We start from the raw sequence: 20,166 nt of genomic DNA, 5'->3' as shown, positions 1-20,166 counted from the left end.
ATACACTGTATGTCGTTTTTGGTCCTATCAATGGTGAAAAATCACTTGAAAAGTATAAAAGTATTAAAAATATCGGATCCGAATCCATATTTCGATCTTCTCTAAAGTCGAATCGATTCATTCTCGTCACACACCCAACCTGTCGACCAGGTTTCGTCTGAATCCGTCCACAACTATTTGAGATACAGTTTTTGAGATTTCACAAACAAACAAACAGTGGTGAAAACCTTTATTCACCTTCAGTGGCGGAGGTAACTATCCGAGCTATAGAACCACAATGTATTTTATATGCACCTGCGCATTCTGAATGTTTTCGCATCACATACGTAACCTGGGTTAATTTTATTTGGATGCGATAAGGGAGAAATCGAAGCAGCGGTCTGTTTCCTATACACCGCCCAAATAATGTGACGCGTCAAAAGAATATGTTGCACGGTTGGAAGAAGATCGCCCGGAGGGTGGGCACTCTGTTATGGTATTAACATTCATAAAGGTAACATGACACCCTGGTGGGTTCCTATGGAGCGCATGCTTCTAGTAAATGTAACTGTACATACTACACTACAGTGGTGTCTCCCACACCCTCTGAAAACAACACCTGCAACTTTGATCTGTGCAAATAAAGTGAAACGTCACGAATATCCTTGAAACGGTCGTGACGTCTCGGGCACCATGACGATTTCTGACGTCACGTTAGGTAGGGCAATTATTAATTTATTATCGATGACGTTGTGGATCACGTCACGCGAGCGCGGCAACCGAGGACACGTCTCGGCGTCCGGTGGAGTATTCGGGGTCGTTGAGTCGACCCTCCGATGGAAGAGCGACAGGTAGCCATTCTGGAGTCGCTCCCGCAGCGTTGGGCTCCCCTGGGCGCCGCGTCGTGCTCCCAAGAGAGCGGAGATTCCGAGAGTGAACCCGGAAGGGTTAACGAAGCCGAAGGTAACGAGGAACAAGAGTCGGATCGCCGAAAGGAGTCTGGTCGTGTCAAGAGAGGGAAGGAGGATGAGCGGAGTGTTGATGCTGCGGCGAGTGACTCGGACCACGAACGTCCAGATGTTGTGGGGAGCGAACCCGCGGGACTCGAAGAGGAAGGAAGAAGAGCCTGCGGAGGCGACGACGAGGAGCGCGTGCGGGTCCTGGAGGAGGAGCGCGCGAGGCTCGAAACGGCCCTGCTCGCGCTCGCCTCGCGCTTCGCTCAGCTCCAGTTCCGGCTCCGCCAGGCGGCACGAGCCCCGCACGCGCAGCACGATCGCCTCATGCGCGACCTCGAGGAGTTCGCCTTCCGTGCATGTCCGGACGCGACGGCCGCACGGAGCCTGCGCATGGTGAGCACTCCCGACCTGGAGCGTCGTGCGAATTCGTGTCGTGTTGAGAGTTCCGCCTATAGGGTGCTGCAGGTCCAGGTGAACCAGATCTATGGTGGACCCGGGTTAAGTAGGGTGCCGCAGGTCCAGGTGAACCGGATCTATGGTGGACCCGGGTTAAGTAGGGTGCTGCAGGTCCAGGTGAACCGGATCTATGGTCATGGTGGACCCGGGTTAAGTAGGGTGCTGCAGGTCCAGGTGAACCGGATCTATGGTCATGGTGGACCCGGGTTAAGTAGGGTGCTGCAGGTCCAGGTGAACCGGATCTATGGTGGACCCGGGTTAAGTAGGGTGCTGCAGGTCCAGGTGAACCAGATCTATGGTGGACCCGGGTTAAGTAGGGTGCTGCAGGTCCAGGTGAACCAGATCCATGGTGGACCCGGGTTAAGTAGGGTGCTGCAGGTCCAGGTGAACCAGATCTATGGTGGACCCGGGTTAAGTAGGGTGCTGCAGGTCCAGGTGAACCGGATCTATGGTCATGGTGGACCCGGGTTAAGTAGGGTGCTGCAGGTCCAGGTGAACCGGATCTATGGTGCCCCGGATTCACGCGAAAGTGTGGGCAGATGGAGAGGGCTGCATGATGAAGCACGGCGTTTGTTAATTTATTTAATTATGAGGAGCCTTAAATCCGGCTGCTCTGTCTAAACGCAGTTATTTGTTCACATGTTTGTAAAGGTTGTTATCTATTTGTTACGTACGCGTTCTGGACGGAGCCGGAGGGGTATGGTGTGGTCGGTCCATTCACAGTTCGGCGTTCTTCTTCGCAAGATCGACGTTTACGGTAGAGGAAGGTAATGGAGGTTAACTAAGAGTGGAGGTGCGGCGCAACAGTAAGAGGTAAGGTATGACATATGATGGCGGATTGGGGGGGGGGAATCATCCGCAACAAACATCACATCTGTGAGGAAGATGTAGCATATGGTAGATTTTTAAGAGTACGTAAGCACAACCACCTCACAAACAGTCAGGCGGAGCCGACCCTGGAACTCTGAGCCTGTCCGGCTGTCGAATATCAGATTTTGAGTGAAAACCATTTTTCCTCGTTTTGACCCCAAGTCCCCACCCCTTTTGGGGCATGAACCGCGGGTCAAATTCAAAAATCGTCACATATTTAATTTGCCTCTCATTGTTCATTGCAAACACAAAGTTTCATTTTTAAATCTTGAAATGTGCCTGTAATTGCATTTTTTGTTTTTTTGACCACGCCCAGGGGGTGGGGCCAAAAATGACTGCTCCAGCACCTTCGTGTCATGTGCTGAACATACCTACCAGGTTTGGTGATTTTCTGCACAACTGTTTCGAAGATGGATTTATGGACAGACGGAGCCAATTGCAATATCCCCATCCCGATTGGGAACGTTATCGATGTGTAGCGGTGGAATATGTCTGTTGAGATCGATATTACATCGTGTGATGTTTTCCGTGGCCTCCATTTATTTTGTTCCCTCCTCTCCTACGGTTTTGCTCCCTCCGCTCTCTGTCTTCAGACTCCCCCAAGCAACTCCAGGATGCACGGGTTCTTTTGGTATCCTTTTCCTGCTTAAACTCTCAAAGTCCAGGCTTTCCACAACTCCGCTCTTTTCGTTCCTCTTTTCTCCCATTTTGGAACTGCCTCCGGGAGACTGTTCAAACGTACTCTTCCCTCTCGGACTTCGACTGGTGGTACTGAAGTGATCCATCCATCCCTTCCCGTGACGTTTTCTACCCCCATTAGCCCCACCTAACCTAACCTTGCTACCTGCAGGTTACTGTGCTCCTTCACTCTCTTTTTTACCTGTGGTTCATTCCTTTGTTGTATCCACTTGTGCCCCCACTGTCATTACATTACCTTTTTACCCTCTGTCATCTCTTACCTAAGCCTAGATCTCGTCTTTAAAATAAAAAAACATGCCGGAGGCAGCGGCAGTCCGATTCATGCAGGGACCTGTTGGTTTTGAACAAATGGCCTTTGATACTTTTCTGGTTGTACTAGGTGTGGTGTTATTTTATTATTATTATATATTGAGGTGAAGAAGCATCCGGCCATAAAACATTGCTTCAAAAAGGGGACCGAAAAACAACAACAACCACGGTTCCCGAAAAAGGCCAACCCCCGCTTGCGGGGAAAAATGGCCTCTAAAGGTGTTTTTTTGTATTTTTTATTGAGGTGAAGGGTTGGGAGGATAGCTTCGATGTATACGAACTGGACTTGAAGCTTTTTGCCCCCGAGTTTGAATCTTGGATCTTGCTATAAACTGCCGCCCTGATGTTCCGCATGCAGGATGAGCAATCGTTGCGTTCGCCGTCCATGGGAACAGGAAAGAAGTTAAGCCAGAGGACCCATCTGCCAGCACCGGCGTTGGTGGATGGTAAATATCCCACGGTGTCCGGCGACCGGTTGCCAGCACCATGGGAAGATTACAAATTCCCGCAACGGCAAACCACATAGCACGACCTTTGCCAAGAGACTTCTCTGGCAGCACCAACGCTCTGTCGAGAGATGATGATGATTGAGATGAAACCAGCTTGTTGTTTTACAACAAAACCTTTCATTTTTATAAACTATAGTACAGAATAGATAGACTGTATATTGAATGGTGGAAGTGAACTTTACAAGGTGTAAACATTTTTACTTGTTTTTACTTCTATGATGTCTATGGCAGATTTTATTACCTCCGCCACCGAAGGTGGACGGGGGTTATATATTCACTCGTGATTTTATATATCGTGAAGTATCGGGTTATATATCGTGAAGTATCGGGTTATATATCGTGAAGGATTTTAAGCCTGGTGTTGGCTTAGCAGTTAGGGTGCCGGCTTGGCATCCTCGGATCCTGGGTTCGAATCCCGGTCGATCGCTGAATTAACGCCAGGGGGGTTGACTCAGCCTGTCATCCTTCCGAGGTCGGCTAATTGAGTACCAGCTTGCTGGGATGAATGATCACGGTGAGTACCCCGATTTAGAATAGGTACACCGTATCCCTGCGCATCGTAAGAGCGTGACCAAGGGTTGGCGTCAGGAAGGGCATCCGGCCATAAAAACATTGCCTCAAACAGGGAACCATGATTGTCATGGGGCCTGCAAGGCTAACCCCCGCTCTAGCGGGGAAAATGGCCTTAAAAACGATCATTCATTCATTCATTCATTCGTGAAGGTGGACGGTAGTTATATAATCACTCGTTTGTTTGTCTGTGAGCAGGATATCTCAAGTTTTGGACAGGTTGTGTGTATAATAAGGTAGAATAGATCCAATTTTGGTGAAGATCCGGATCTGGATCTGTATCCGAGAATTTTAAAAGTGATTATTTATCATTGAGAGTTAGGGCTAAAGACAATATATAGCAGGATAGGTCAAAATGTTACAGATTCGTACAAAACTTTGTGAAGTAGTTGGGTTTGTGATAGTCATAAAAGTGAGTCAAAGTTATGCACTGACAAAAGCACCAGTCAAATAGATTATAATAACCGGCCTACACTGGGATACAAAACAAACCGTTCAACCCCCGTCGGTGTTTGTTATCTTAATCGTGTTTTGCTTGGCTCTTAGTTTTTTTCCCTTCTACCCCGAACATAATACTCTGTCTAACGTTCTAAATCCCCACCTCCCCCCCCCCCCACCCCCAAAAACCAAACAAAAAAAAAAAAACCAAAAACATTTATTTTCCTTTCTCCACGTGTACTGTTGATTCATCCTGTATTTTCTGTCCAGGTGTGCTGTTCGCCCCACCCCCATTAACTCCTTGCCATCCACCGTTTGCCCTTCACGTGACTCGTGGTGGTCCCTCTCGGCTCTCCCCCCGTTGGTATTTTTGTGCACATAAGATTGTTCACGGTTCTGTTTAAATATTATTTAAATATGTATAACCTTTCCCCTTCAGTGTTTTACTCAGTGGTATTTTACAACACGCTGTTTTTCTTCCTATTTAAAAGGCTTTTCTCAATTTCCTCTCCAACTCATTCCACCTCAAAAAAAAGAAATTCAATATCTTATACGTCTCCCTCACTACATGGTCTAAATTCACATTCATTCCATCCCTCCTCCATCATTCTGAACCGGATTGCTAACTTGAAAATCACAACAAACCCAATTTGTTTTCAATGTTCGTCTTTCATTAATCATCCACTTTCTAAACTCCCCTCTTGCCCCTCCCATCCAAATCCCTCCCCTTGCACCTACACTCCTAAACTCCCCCCTTGCCCCGCCACTCTTAAACTCCCCCCCTACCCCTCCACTCCTGAACTCCCCCCTTGCCCTTCCACTCCTGAACTCCCCCCTTGCCCTTCCCCTCCTAAACTCCCCCCTCACTCCTCCCCTTCAAAACTCCCCCCCAACCCTTCCCATTCAAATCTCCCCCCATACCATTCCTCTCCAATTCTCCCTCCTCCCCCCTCCTCCTCAAAGCTGCCTCCTCCCCACTTCGTCTCCCTTCTATCTCATACCTCCACCCCCCCCCCCAACCTTCTTCTTTCCTCTGCCCCCCCTCAAACAACCCCTCTCTGTGCCTCATCCCTTCACCTTCAAACCTTTCATCCTCCTCATCCTTCCCTTTCTTGGAACTCTTCTGAAATCTCTGACACACTATCAAGAGCTCTCCCTACCTCCTCCTCTTACTCATCTTACCCTACCCCTCACCTCTCCTGTCCTGGATCCGATGCTCCCCCTTCCTCTTCATTAACGGTATGGACCTCAAACATCCGGGGCCTTCGTTCAAACCTGACTGATCTCTCCATACAGGTTGTTTCTGACAATCCAGACTTGATCTGCTTAACAGAGACTTTCCTCCTTCAAGATGTCTCTGATTCCTTAATATCTCTTCCTGGTTACTCCCTCCTCCGGTATGATAGACCTGAGCCTCGGCCTGGTGATGGGGTGGCTATCTTTATCAAAAACTCTCTTCCTCACTCTCCTTGCACTGCCCTCTCTCCTCCTCACCCCCAAGAGTACCTCTGGCTACGGCTTCCTCTCCGCTCCCACCTTTTGTTCATATGTGTTCTGTACCGTCCCCCAAACAGTGATGACTCCATCTACATTTCACTGTCTGACAACATGGACCAACTTCTATCCACTCATCCCAACTCTCTCTCCCTCATATGTGGTGACTTCAATTGTCATCATGCTACCTGGTTGGGTGTGGGTTCCTCTCTCACCAGTCATGGCACCTCAGCAAAGGACTTCTGTGACTCACTGGGATTGACACAATCTGTCAATTTCCCGACCCGGATCTCAGCCAATGGAGTATCTTCTCTTCTAGACTTGGTTATGACTAACTTCCCTGCTAATGTCTGCTGCTCTTCTTCTGCTCCAATCGGTTCTTCTGATCATGTGCTTGTCAAAGTGGACATCTCTCTGGCCATTCTCAGAGAGCCTCCTCAGCGTCGACGAGTCTGGCATTTCACTCAGGCCGACTGGGACGGTCTTCAAGCAGCCATCAATCGTCTGGATTGGTCTCCCATCTCCACTGCCTCTGACATCAATTCTTCCTGGGAATTCTTCCAAAGCAAACTGATCTCTCTCATGCACAGATTTATCCCATCTCGCCTTCAGTTGTCTTACCCTTCCTCCCGTCCATGGTACACTGAATCTTGTGGTGAGGCAGTTGCCCTGAAACAACTTGCCTTTGCCTCTTGGAAGGCTAATCCAACTGAAGGAAATCTCAGTTCCTTCCACCAAGCTCGGAACAAGTGTGTGTCTACCCTCAGGAGTGCCAGGAAGCACTATCTCTCCTCACTCAAGAATGAACTCTCAAACCTGTCTCCTTCCTCCAAATCCTGGTGGCGTCTGGTCAAATCCGTTTCTGGTGTTTGTTCCCCCTCCATCCCCTCCCTTACCTCAAATGGCCACACAGTTGACATCGCACGTGACAAAGCCGAATGCCTCAACTCTGTGTTTGCCTCAAAATCCTTAGTCCCAAACCCATCTCTCTCTGTTCCCACCTTTCCCAGTCGAACCAAACTGCTCCTGGACTCTGTGACCTTCTCTCCCGACAAGGTGGAGGAGTTTTTGTCAAACCTCGACTCTGATTCTGCAACTGGACCAGATGGCATCAGCCCACGGGTCCTAAAATCCTGCTCTGCCGCTCTATCTCACCCTCTCTCTGTTCTTTTCACCCTATCTTTTGCTCAAGGTCATCTGCCAGCATCCTGGAAATCAGCAAACATTACCGCTTTACACAAAAAAGGTGCAAAAACAGATCCTTGCAACTACAGACCAATCAGCCTGCTCCCAATTATCAGCAAAGTCATGGAATCCATCATTGCTTCGGATATGAAATCTTTCCTCTTCTCCAATGGCTTGATCTCTGATCATCAATTTGGTTTCAGACCAGGTCACTCTACTCTGGACATGCTGCTTCTGCTGTCTCAACAATGGATGGAGGTCCTCAATGCCAAACAGGAAATCAGAGCTGTCTCCCTTGACATATCACGTGCCTTCGATACGGTCTGGCACCCAGCTCTGCTCACCAAACTCTCCTCCTATGGTATCCATGGAAATCTCCATGCATGGCTTGCGGACTTCCTCTCTGGTCGTAGTCAACGTGTGGCCCTGAATGGATTTCTCTCATCTCCCCTTCCCGTTCAGGCTGGAGTTCCCCAAGGCAGTGTGCTGGGCCCTGTGCTTTTTCTGGTCTTTATCAATGATCTCTCCGACTCTGGAAAATCCTCTGTATCTCTTTGCTGATGACTCCACTCTCTGCCGCTCCATTCCTCTTCCCTCAGATCGGCAGTCTGCAGCCTCCTCACTCTCTGAAGACCTGGACAAAATCACAGACTGGTCAAACATGTGGAACATGTCTTTCAATCCTGACAAATCTCACACTCTTACTATGTCTCTCCGAAAAGATCGACTGGACAACCCTCCCATCTACTTTCTCAACAATCCTCTCCAAGAAGTTCTGTCGCTCAAGCTTTTGGGTCTCACCATCTGCCATGATCTTTCTTGGGAAAAACACATTTCCAAGCTGGCCTCCAAAGCCAGTCGCCGACTGGTATGGGCATTGTAGGGGAAATGGTGTGGGAGACTCAAGACTCCAATATGACCGAAACAGCTTTATAAAGTAAGGATTTATTATCATTTGGTAAGTCACTTGTTTCAATTCAATAAAGACTACAATAGCTAAACGGATTGTTAATTCAAGTCGTTGGTTCTTCTTCTTCGGCCGGTCCTCTCTCAGCGCTGCTCACAGGGTTCCGTTCCGTTCCGTAGGCCAGAGCTTCTGGTCACAAGTCCCCTGACTCATCGTTTGCTCTGGTTTTTATGGGCCTTGTCGCGCTAATCCTTTCTCCGCTAATGCCCCGAGGTCATGCATGCACCGAGTCCTGGCATCAGCTCGCTCCCCTCCTGCTGCGAGTTCCGTTTACCAAACGATAGGGGGGTGCTCCAGCCTGGGGCTGTGACCAGGTGGACAAGAGATTACCATGTTCGTGCACATTCTTGGCATCCATTTACGAAATCGTTACCAGTCTTTAATCAATGAGTTACCAGTGCCAATCAATAAGTTACACTGAGTTACACTTCCACAGCATCCTCCGTCGTGCGAAGTCCTTCCTAGGCACACCTGAGCTCCTCACCACATACAAGGCTTTCATCCGCAGCTCAATGGAATACTGTTCTCCCCTATGGGCTGGTGCTCCTGCCTCACACGTGGCTCGGCTTCACGCTGTTGAATCCAAAGCTTTCAGAATCATTGGAATCTCCCGCGATGAAGCTATCTCTGAGGGCCTTTCACTCACTCACCGCAGGCAGGTAGGTGGTCTTTTTGTCTTCTACCGACTTCTCTCCGGCCTTGCTCCCCCAGCTCTCTCTGTGCTCTGTCCCCCAAATATTCCTACAGGTCGCACAAGATCTGCCAGCCACCCTCTGATGGCTAAACTGCCGAAATCTCGGCTCTCTGCTCACCTTCACTCTTTCATTCCTCTTTTCTCCCGCCTCTGGAACAAACTCCCACACTCACTTCAATCACACTCCTCCCTCCAGGTCTTCAAAACAGCTGTTCACCACCATCTCTTATCTTCCCCCATCCAAAACCTTGATCTTTTCTACCCCCACTAATTCACCCCAGATCCACCTTGTTTGAAATTCCAACTTCTTTCCTGGAAGTCTTGGCAGTGTCCATATGTTTTATACCTCTCCCACCCCCCCCCCCTTCCCATGCCTCCCCCCCAAAGCCCTCTCCCTCCCACAGTTCTCTCGATGTCTCCATGTCTCTCGGTCCCTGCTCTCAAATGTTGTGTTTGTGTCCTTCCCCCTCTCTCCCCATCTTGTCTACCGCTCCCGATGTTATTTGTTTTGTGTGTCTGTTTGTCTTTCTGTGTGATTAATGTTCGCTCTTGCACGAGCCTCGATCTTGTATACAAAAAAACAACAACAAACAAACAAAAAAAAAACCTTATGGACGTATCCACTCACTCTATCAAGTGCCGTTCTAGTTTTGATTTGTGATCCCGGCTTCCACCAGGTAGGTGGCACTATACCATACACATGTACGGTGCCTTCAGAAAGCATTCACACCCCTCGACTTTTTCACATTTAAAATGGTTTTATGTTGAGATTTTTTTTGTCACTGATCTACAAATAATATCACATAATGTCAAAGTTGAATTTTTATTTTTGGAAAATTTTACAAATTCATTAAAAATGAAAAGTTGAAATGGCTTGAGCCGATAACTATTCAACACCTTTGCTATGACACTCCAAATTGAGCTCAGGTGCATCCAATTTCCTTTGATTATCCTTGAGATGTCTCTACAACTTGATTGGAGTCCACCTGTGGTCAATTCAATTGATTGGACATGATTTAGAAATGAACACCTTTCTATATAAGGTCCCACAGTTGACAGTGAATGTCAGAGCAGAAACTCTAACATGAAGTCCAAGGAACTGTCTGTAGAACTCCGAGATATAACTCTGAGGAGCCATAGATCTGCTCTTTTCGGAAGATCAAACGGATCGGACATAGATCGGAAGAGGATCAAACAATTTCTAGAGTGTTGAAATTTCCCAAGAGCACAGTGTACTCCATCATTAGGAAATGGGAAGAATATGGAACTACCCAGACTCTTCCTAGAGCTGGCCGTCTCACCAAATTGAGCAACTGGGCAAGAAGGACCTTTGGCAGGGAGGTGACCAAGAACTAAATGACAACTTTGACAGAACTACAGAGTTCCTTGGATGAGATGGGGCAACAATCTCTACAGCACCTCACAAATCCAAGCTTTATGGGAGAGTAGCCAGACGGAAGCTACTCCTAAGAAAAAGGAACATGACAGCATGCCTTAATTTTGCAAAAGGCACGTGAACGACTCAGAGAATGAGGCAAAAAATTATGTCGTCAGATGAGATGAAAATTGAACTCTTTGGCCTGAATGCAAAGTGCTACATCTGGTGGAAAATGAGCACAGCTCATCACCCATCTAACACCATACCTACCATGAAGCATGGTGGTGGCAACATCATGCTATGGGGATGCTTTTCAGTGGCAGGAACTGGGAGACTTGTAAGGATAGAGGGAACAATGAATGGAGACAAATACAGGCAAATCCTTGAGGAGAACCTGCTTCAGTGTGCAAAAGACCTTGGACTGCAGCGAAGATTTACGTTTCAACAGAACAATAACCCCAAGCATACAGCTAAACACTGGAATAGCTTCAGAACTAGAATGTGAAAGTCTTTGAGTGGCCCAGCCAAAGCTCAGACTTTAATCCCATTAAGAATCTGTGGAAAGACTTGAAGATTCCTGTTCACCGACGCTTCCCATCCAACTCGACAGAGCTTGAGCAAATCTGCACGGAAGAATGGGAGAAACTCCCCAAATCCAGATGTGCATAGCTGATAGACATATCCAAGAAAACTCAAAGCTGTAATTGCTGCCAAAGGCATTTCGATGAAGTATTGACTCAGGGGGTTGAATACTTATTTAAATTAGATATTTCTGTATTTCAATTTCAGTGAATTTGTAAAAAAAAAAACATATTTCACTTTGTCATTATGGGGTATTTTGTGTAGATTGGTGAGAAAAAAGTTAAGCTTTGAACCGGATCTACGGTGGACCCGAATTCACGCGAAAGTGTGGGCAGATGGAGTGGGCTGCATGATGAAGCATGGCGTTTGTTAATTTATTTATTTATGATGAGCCTTAAATCCGGCTGCTCTGTCTAAATGCAGTTATTTTCTTCACATGTTTGTAAAGGTTGTTATCTATTTGTTACGTACGCGTTCTGCAATTAATAGTTAAATTTAATCCATTTTAAATTCAGGCTGGAACACAACAAAATGTGAACATGTCAATCAGTGTGAATACTTTGAAGACCTTGTTTACATAGAATTTGGTACGTACCTCCCCCACTCTGAACTCTGGGGGATATTTATTGTCTTATCCTTCTGGTGCATATATCCTGAGTCCATCAATCAACCAGTTGTCAACTCATTCGCTCCAGTTGTTCAGGAGCGCATGTTATGATTCTGGACAGCATTGATTTATGCATCAATCTAATTATCACTGCATTATCCACAAACAACCGCTTGTCCTTGGAATCGCATCGCACGTTGTCTGCAGGGCTCACATGGTCCACCGTCAACCCTTTTCTGGTGAAACTCCCAAGGATTACTTGGGAGTTTCATCCAGGATTACTGCTCACCTCCACTCATTCGTTCCTCGTTTTTTTCCCCACCTGTGGATTTAACTTCCAGGATCTTTTCAATGACATTCTTCCCTCTAGGTCTTAGACAGCTGTTCACCACCATCTCAGATCACCCTCCATCCAAAGCCATGACCTTTTCTACCCATGTTAACCTTTCCATATCCCACTAAAGCCGACTTCTTTCCAAATTTCCAGTTTTTCTTCCTGAGTTTTTGCCTCTGCATCCATCTTCTCCACCCTTTCCGTTCTCCCTTACCTGCCATTCTTCCCTTCCCCACATCCATCATTTGTCTGCCTCCCTCTATTTTGTTCCTCAACCCTGCTGTTGGTGTCTTCCTCATCCCCCCACCTCCTCTCTTTCTGTTGGTCATTTTGTTATGTTGCATCCTGGTCTGTTCTGTGTTCTATCTCTTCCATGAGCCCTGATTTTGCATCGATACAAAAAGTGCTTGCTAATGCTTTGCGGTACTCTGTGCAGCAGAACGAATGTGAAGAACAGTTGGAGAACAAGCGACAACAACAACAGGAGCTCATTGTGCAGCTGAAAGCACAGCTGGATGAACTGGAGAAATTTGCTTACCAGGAGGGTGCTTGTGACACGCTTCCCCAGTCGGAGCTCATGGCCAGGCAGAAGGTGATGACTTTTGTCTGGACCACGTGACTGGCAGTCATCAATGTCATAAAAGTAGAGATAGACTTAAGGCCTGAAATGCGAAACATTTCTCCAACCATGATAGCAAAGTGTGCTACGTGTGATTCTGGCTTGCTCATTGAAGGTCCCCATTGGATCATTTCCCACCAGCTGGTTATTGACGAGATGATCCACAAGCTGGGACTTAACCTGCAGGGTGATCTGGGCCACGTGACTCCAGAAGAACTGAGGCAGCAGGTCGATGCTGCCATCACTCGAATCGTCACTCCTGGCAAGGTCAAGGAGCAAGTGGTCGAGCAGCTGAAAACGCAGATCCGCGACCTGGAGATGTTTATTGACTTTCTGCAGGGTCTGTTGTCACTTTCTTCTTTGTTTAACTGTGGTGGTGGTGGTGACATTAAATGCAATTTAAAATGTAGAAGCAAAGGTGTATTAAATATCTAACACAAGTTCTGTTGCGCTGCATGTGCAGATGAGGTTGGGAGCCCAACGGTTCTGGGAGCACAGCCTGGATCTAAATGGGGAAATGCTGGAATCAACAATGGTGAGGCATATTTAAGGAAATTGTTTTCTGTTTGTGCCCAACAGACGATCAATTACAGTAACTGAGACTTTCTTAAACATCCTTTGATTAATGTTATTTTCCTGGTGCTGCTTCACAGGTCACCAAGCAGAGAGCAATGCAAGCGTTAGCTCTGTCAGTCTACGTCTGCTTCGCCGTGCTCTTGCCGTACTGCAAGTATTTGCTGTCAGCCAGTTTGGGTGTGGTGCGATCAGTGGCCTCGCTACTGCAGGGGATTCGAGCCCGGCAAGCACAGGGGTACGTGGAGACGCTCCTAAAGATTACTCTCCACTGCTTGTCTGCCTCGAAGCTGCCGTCTCCAAAGTGAGGTGCCATGCTATGGTACGCAGGCCCAATAGCAGCTCTGGATCGGACACGGATGTTTTTTTGGATGAACCCCAGGGTGATGGAAACGGTAGCTCATCTGTGGCGAGAGCATCTCAAAATGAGCTAACAAAAGTAGTGCGCCGCGAGCTTGCGCCTGCACTTCGCGACCTGATGGCACACGGTCTGCAGCGGGCACCAACCATTGCCAGTTCTGCAACCTCTACTTCGTCGGGCTCAAGTCTCGTACCAGCAACTCTTGCTGCATGCTTTGCATTTAGGTCTTTGGGGGGAGGTAGCTCGACGCCTGAGCGAGGCAAACCAGGGATGCATCCTTGGCTTATTTTCTTGGAGTACTACCGGATTAAAAATGGAAAAGCCTACATTGAGTCTCCTGCTCACAAACTCTCTGAGGCCTTTGGCATCCCAGTGGAGGGAGGTGGAAAGCCAGGAGTGACTGTAACCAGTCCTCACGGTCATATTCCAACAGGAAAGCAGAGTCTGTTAACTGCAATTCATGAAGTACTGTCAGAGCATGGACCGTACAAGCGTGGCGCCGATGTAGAGTTCAAGGCCCTCGTATGCCGTGGCCTTAATGAGGGCCGCCTTGGTTCATGGTTGGCCTTAGTATGCCGCTCGGGCACAATTGTTGAAGCACGCTACCAGCCATGGGCCTACATTTCACGAACAGGTTTTGAGGGAGCACTTACCATAATAAGTCGTCTGGCTGACCTTCACTTTCACCTGCCTGTAGACCTAGCGGTGCAGCAGCTCAAGAACATCCAGGATGCTTTCTGAAGGATGACTGCAAGCTGACTAGACTGACCGCTGTTGCTAAAACGGCTCTGGATGAAGTACAAACAGGGTTTGAGGTCAGAGGTGAAGATCAGATTGCGAACCACGTCAAGCCTCTGGCGTGTTCATCGACAGAACAGGACACGGACCAGTGAAGACACAACTGGATTGGTTCTACGGAAATGACCGTTCATGTTCCTCGATCATTGTGAATTCCTGGGGATATGGAAACTCCACCTGCTTTTTATAAATTATTTCCTAATTCCATCAGTTGTTTCACATCGCTGTTTATATTTCGGGGAAACTTTTCAAACACCGCATTTGCCTTTAAGTTTTTGCTGCTCTAAGTGTGCAATTAATTTGCAAAACCCAAATTGTGATATTTCCTCCTCCCTCCGAACAGCAATGAAATCACTTATGGAATAAAATCCAAATACTTGGCCCTTCAACATATTGTAACAACACTAACTTGTGAGAATTGCGAAATATAAATTTGTCATTGAAAAAAAAAAAAACTGTTCTGTCACTGTTTGGTCATTGAAGGTCGAGCAATTTCTCACAAGGGAGATCGCAACTCAAAGGCACCAATCAAGGTAAACTCTCCTTGGACTGCTTTTTATGAAAGGTGGGATTCAATGAATGGGGTAGCTTCTACTAAAGAATGGTACATGCTGGGATAAAATTCCCAGCAATCCTGAAATGTGGGTGTTTATATATATATATATATATATATATATTGTTACAGATCGCGGTTATGATGTTATAGACCGAGCGGTGGTTTAAAACCGCGACCTAACAAAAACTCACCCGATTCACCCAGACTTTGGCCGGATCGCACCGCAGCTGCTCAATGAGGGGAAAAGACAAAAACGACGAATGCAAAGAGGAAAAGGAATAAAACGAGAAGACGTACAGACGAGTAATGGGTTTTATTATTTACACACACAAGCAAAAAGGGGCAATCAAGTTTTATTTACAACACATAGTCATAAGACGCAGGTGACACAGTGCAAATTTAGCTTACCTACAGGCTTAACTTATCCCAGGACAGAACAAACAGAACGCTGACTCACGCGGGGGATGCCAGGAATGGCAGAAGGTGGATGGCTGGAGGGAGAGGGAGAGGTCCAAGGGGGGGTCCCGCAGCACAACCGGCGCGTTCAGCAGCCGCCGTTCCTCTTTGGCCCTGCTCCAAACCGCCGTTCAGGCCCCCTTTGGCGGTTGGGTGGTCTTGCGGCTGCGGCCTCTGTCCGCTACGTTCTCAGGACTTGTCTGGTCCAAACCCTCAACTCTTCCTTGCTTCTTTCACTCCTCACCACCGACTCCTCACCGCAACCAACAACCTTGCAACCAACTCCTCAACCAACTCTTCTCCCTCAACAACCCTTCTCTCTCTTTTGCGACCGACTCAGTCCAACCCAGAGTGCATCTCTCTCTACTCACTTCCGGTTGCGCTTTTTATAGCGCCCCCAGCGATCACGCCCCCGGCGCTTTGGACACGCCCATCGGGGGTGCTCACCTCGGCCCTGGTTGGTCGCGCGACCCTCGGGCTCCGCCCTGGATGACGACGGGCGGGCGCGCCCCTCCTCCCCTCTGACGAGGTGCGACACGCCTTTCTTCTCCGACTCAATGCCTCGTGGTTAATGGCGGCAATTGGATCGGAGGTAATTGGTAATCGAGGGCTCAGCAGTGACGAGAGGGGGAATGGAGGTTTTGGGAATGGGAATGAAGGGAATCTATCTCTTTCACTGGTGCAATGGAGTATTTCAATTAATGGAAGACACAGCCTTACACTAATACACAGAATAAGATATAACTGTCAAAAGAAAGGATATATCGTGTCCTGCATGTATGTTTTATGGACTAACTACGGAAACGCCCTTTGACCTTTATACAACCACAAACGGAGGGAGGAGGGGTGATATTTTACAACAACCTTTTACAACAACATTTTACCACAACAACAAAATAAAAAAACATTCTCATATCCACAACACTGCACCCTCCTCCCCTTAGGCACGTCCCGGGCCTATTACTTTTACCTTAGTGTGGCATGTAGGTGTAGTTCCCTCTACTTTTAGCCTGACCCTGAGTGCGACAGTTTTAAAACATAAATAAATGTGTCCCGCTGCTCCATTGCACCCTGCCTAACAGACTTACGCCCACAGTTAACCGAATTGCGGAATGGTCTTCAAACTACACACTGACGGTGGGAAGCATTATTTACAATTGACGCTATTTTTATTTACAAAACTAACCCAGGACCTGTAATTGTTCTTTCTGGGGGGAGGACAGTCTGCTCTGCATCAATGCACCATGAAAGCACCTATAACGCACCAACACACCCTCAAGCACCAATCAGTGCAGTCACCACTGTTCATCAATAAAATAAATCCAACAAACCCAAACCCTGCAGGTGATCTCTTGCTCTTCGGCTCCCTCTGCTGGTTATTATTTGTTCTTCCAGATGTTGTCATTCTTTTGCTTTGCTTACTGGCGGCCTATTTTCAATAAAGTGTGCCCAATGTGTCCTTTTTTTATTTGATTTTATTTATGGCCCACAGGGCCGACTAGTGTGGTTCACCTGTGGGGCATCGGTGCCCTGTGGCCAAGGTCCGCCAGCAAGATTTCGGGCCCTCATGGCCGGTTCCAGCAGAGGGGCCTTGCCCCAACCCATGGGGTCCATAAGTGGTGCTCGGCCACTGACATGTGGTCCATAACGTGGTGCATCGATGCAGACAGCTGGTTCTGGGAATTTCGGGCGCACAATGGCCGACCCACGCACGCTCCCCCCGGCGCCCAACGGCGCTCAGGTCCTCATGTGGGAGACAAAAAGGGGGGACAAGACAGATGAGCGAGGGGTAAGGTCTCAAGGGTACACGTCAAAAAGGCAATGCAAGGCAAAATGCGTACGGAGGGCGAAGTGAGAAAGCTCGTCCCTACCGTACGTCACCCCCCTGTCACCTAGCCTACCCTTGCCCTTACGCCATATGTACAAAATCTACACATTACCAATTCGTCACTACTGTCACGTCTTCCCCATATTTCCCCTATACCAAATTCGTCACCACAATCCCTCTACTTCAAAAATTTGCCATCATCAATTCATCATCAATCCTCATAAGGAGGAAGAGATGGAATTACGCACAATGTCACACCCACGTCATGATGCGTCTCACATTCCAAACATTTGCACAGTAAAAATAATTAAACATGGCATGGTGTGGAGTACCTGTCACCTCAGGTGAGTGGATGCAGATGGTGCGAGGAGATCCTTCATCCTAACTATCCTCTAAATGATTTTAACACACTTTACACTACCCGGGTTCTTTCTCCGGCCAAACCATTGGCCCTCTTACACTATGGGTTCTAAAAACCAATTCCCATTGGCCAAACTGTGGTGCTTCTCAATTTGGGGTCTCACTCCCCCGATTCATCTCCCGGTGCTCTAGCACAATTTCTGGGCTGCGACGTGTACCTCTCCCAGTGGGTCTACCCACCTGCACACCTCCACCACTGCAGTTGCCACCCGAGCTTACCTAGCTCCTCACCCTAACCTATCTAACTGGGGCAGGCCCCTCCTGGCTCTGTCACCCCACTCGGTGCCCTCTGGCACTGGGCTACCCGGGTCCGTCCTCCGGATCCTCGGGCCCCATCCACAACAACTACTACCGGCTCCCAGAGCCCACCTGCGGCCTCACCTGGCCGACATCCTCACAGTGGTGGAGCGCCCAACCAACTACACACACTAACAGGCTACACGCCCAGCCATTTCCACAACACCAACGCACCCATCCACATACCATTCTGTCACCCGCACCACAGATGCCAATATCCAACTACAATTTACCTGTACCCTCTACCTAACACTTACACTACCCGCCCCGGGTATCCGTGATGGAGGTCCACTCTTCCCCCATTCACACCTTTGCACCATCCACTCCACTCCACAATTTCCACCATTCTCACTCCACTACCATCCATTCCACTACTCCATACCATTTATTCCATACAACCACATACACCTGTTGTTGCACACCTGTGCAATCCTACCTGGTGCCACCTGCACCCTCCTCCTCTTCCTGGACCAGTTGGTCAACACAACACACAATCACCACTACTCCCTCATACACTGCTCCACACACCTGTTCAGTTGCACACCTGTGCAATCACACCTGTCCAATTCTCACCTGTTCAATCCTCACACACACGGCATCATCTCAGCTAACTACTCCCTTCTGAAACTTGCGCTTCCCAGTCGTCCCTTTAAACTATTGCGCTCCCACGTCATTATCATCCACACTAATCTACCTGCGTCCCCACTACAGGTATCAGTCACTAACTAACCTTAACGTTACCTAATGTCAATCTCTTCTAGATCCCTACAATATAACCTAACCCACCCGGGCTAGTTTTCACTGCCATACACCCCATAAACTATAGCTCCTTTGCCCCACGTCTGTGAGGGATGGTGGATTTGCCATCCCACCACATCGGGGGTCTCTCACTATCAATTTTGTACACCTAAATTCCAACCAATCAAAAATTTGCCAATCACTACTCATCATCTGCCAATCATTACTGCCAATCCTTTGCCAATCATCAAATTTTGTTTTTCTCTAATTTTGGGCCCAAAACACTATTACTATCACGATCACCATCATCACAGTCCGCTATATCCTAGCCTCGGTGCGTCATGACATCATTAAACTCGGCTTCGTAAAGCCGAGCAATGAATTCGGGTGGTTTGGTTGCCTGCAGGTTGAATCCGTCCGGCTTTCGGTTCAAGGGAGGTGGTTTGGTTGGACCGAGATTCCACGCACCATCTCGGCGCGGCACCTTGCGGTCCCGGGCCCGATGGCTCCATCTCCCCCGGTCGGAACCCCGTCCCCACGAGGGGGCACCGTTCCGCTTCCTCCCACTCGCCCTCGAACCGGACCGGTCGCCTCGCCCGACAAAGCCCGGACTCGACCGTGTGGGGCGGGGCCAAGCCCGAATCGGCAACGACGCTTCGAAGAGAAACGACGCAGCTTCGATCGACGCCGGGCCTCGCACCCAACCAAGCACCCCTCGCACCGAGTGCTCGCATCGGCTATCCGTCGCTCTAACCACTAAACCGGTTACCATCGATGCTTCACTTGCATGCTTACAAGCATACGCTACCCCTTTCACCCTCACAAAACCTGGCGTTCCAACGCCGTCCGTACATTCCACCAACGCTCTCTCTGTTACACACCACACCTCTTGCGCACACTTCGGTCCACACCTCTCCTCCGTTACGTCCTCCGTAACACTCACCATGGGCGTGCACTCTTGCATCCACCCACTAACGCGCTCACATGGGCTCTCCCACACCCGCGCCATGACCAATTCAGGTGTGCTTTCTCGCACACGTTCCACCACCACCTTACTCTCCGTGTCACACTTCGTACACCCCGACGTGCATTCTCGCTCGCACTCGGTTTCACACTCGCGCTCCGATGTGCCCTCTCGCACCTGCGCCATCACCAACTCACTATTCGTGTCACACTCCGTACACCCCGACGTGCATTCTCGCTCGCACTCGGTTTCACACTCGCGCTCCGATGTGCCCTCTCGCACCTGCGCCACCACCAACTCACTATTCGTGTCACACTTCGTACACCCCGACGTGCATTCTCGCTCGCACTCGGTTTCACACTCGCGCTCCGATGTGCCCTCTCGCACCTGCGCCACCACCAACTCACTATTCGTGTCACTCGCCGTACACCCCGACGTGCATTCTCGCTCGCACTCGGTTTCACTCCCACACTTTATAACACACCCACTCGCCGACGCACACTTTTTCCTCCCACGCGTGCCATTTCCA

The 20,166-nt window shown here is 48.7% G+C and overlaps 1 protein-coding gene across 2 annotated transcripts; it reads left to right on the top strand.

Moving 5' to 3' along the window:
* The first annotated feature begins 720 nt into the window (after positions 1–720).
* On the top strand, positions 721–14,820 carry RUNDC1 (RUN domain containing 1). Of its 2 annotated transcripts, none has more exons than XM_068119697.2 (5): positions 721–1,328; positions 12,467–12,619; positions 12,788–12,986; positions 13,110–13,181; positions 13,300–14,820. In XM_068119697.2, exons 1-5 carry the CDS (start codon positions 816–818, stop codon positions 14,319–14,321), a joined length of 1,959 nt encoding a protein of 652 aa, XP_067975798.2. In that variant the 5' UTR covers positions 721–815; the 3' UTR covers positions 14,322–14,820. The 2 variants fall into 2 exon arrangements, with proteins under 2 accessions (XP_067975798.2, XP_067975797.2); XM_068119696.2 differs by having other exon boundaries at positions 12,464–12,619.
* The last annotated feature ends 5,346 nt before the right edge of the window (positions 14,821–20,166 follow it).

Source organism: Myxine glutinosa, chromosome 6 (genome assembly GCF_964187855.1).
Source record: "Myxine glutinosa chromosome 6, kmMyxGlut1.1, whole genome shotgun sequence".
In the NCBI taxonomy this organism is placed as follows: domain Eukaryota; kingdom Metazoa; phylum Chordata; class Myxini; order Myxiniformes; family Myxinidae; genus Myxine; species Myxine glutinosa.
Note: the sequence above shows the minus strand (reverse complement) of the source record. Positions and strands in the feature narration are given on the sequence as shown.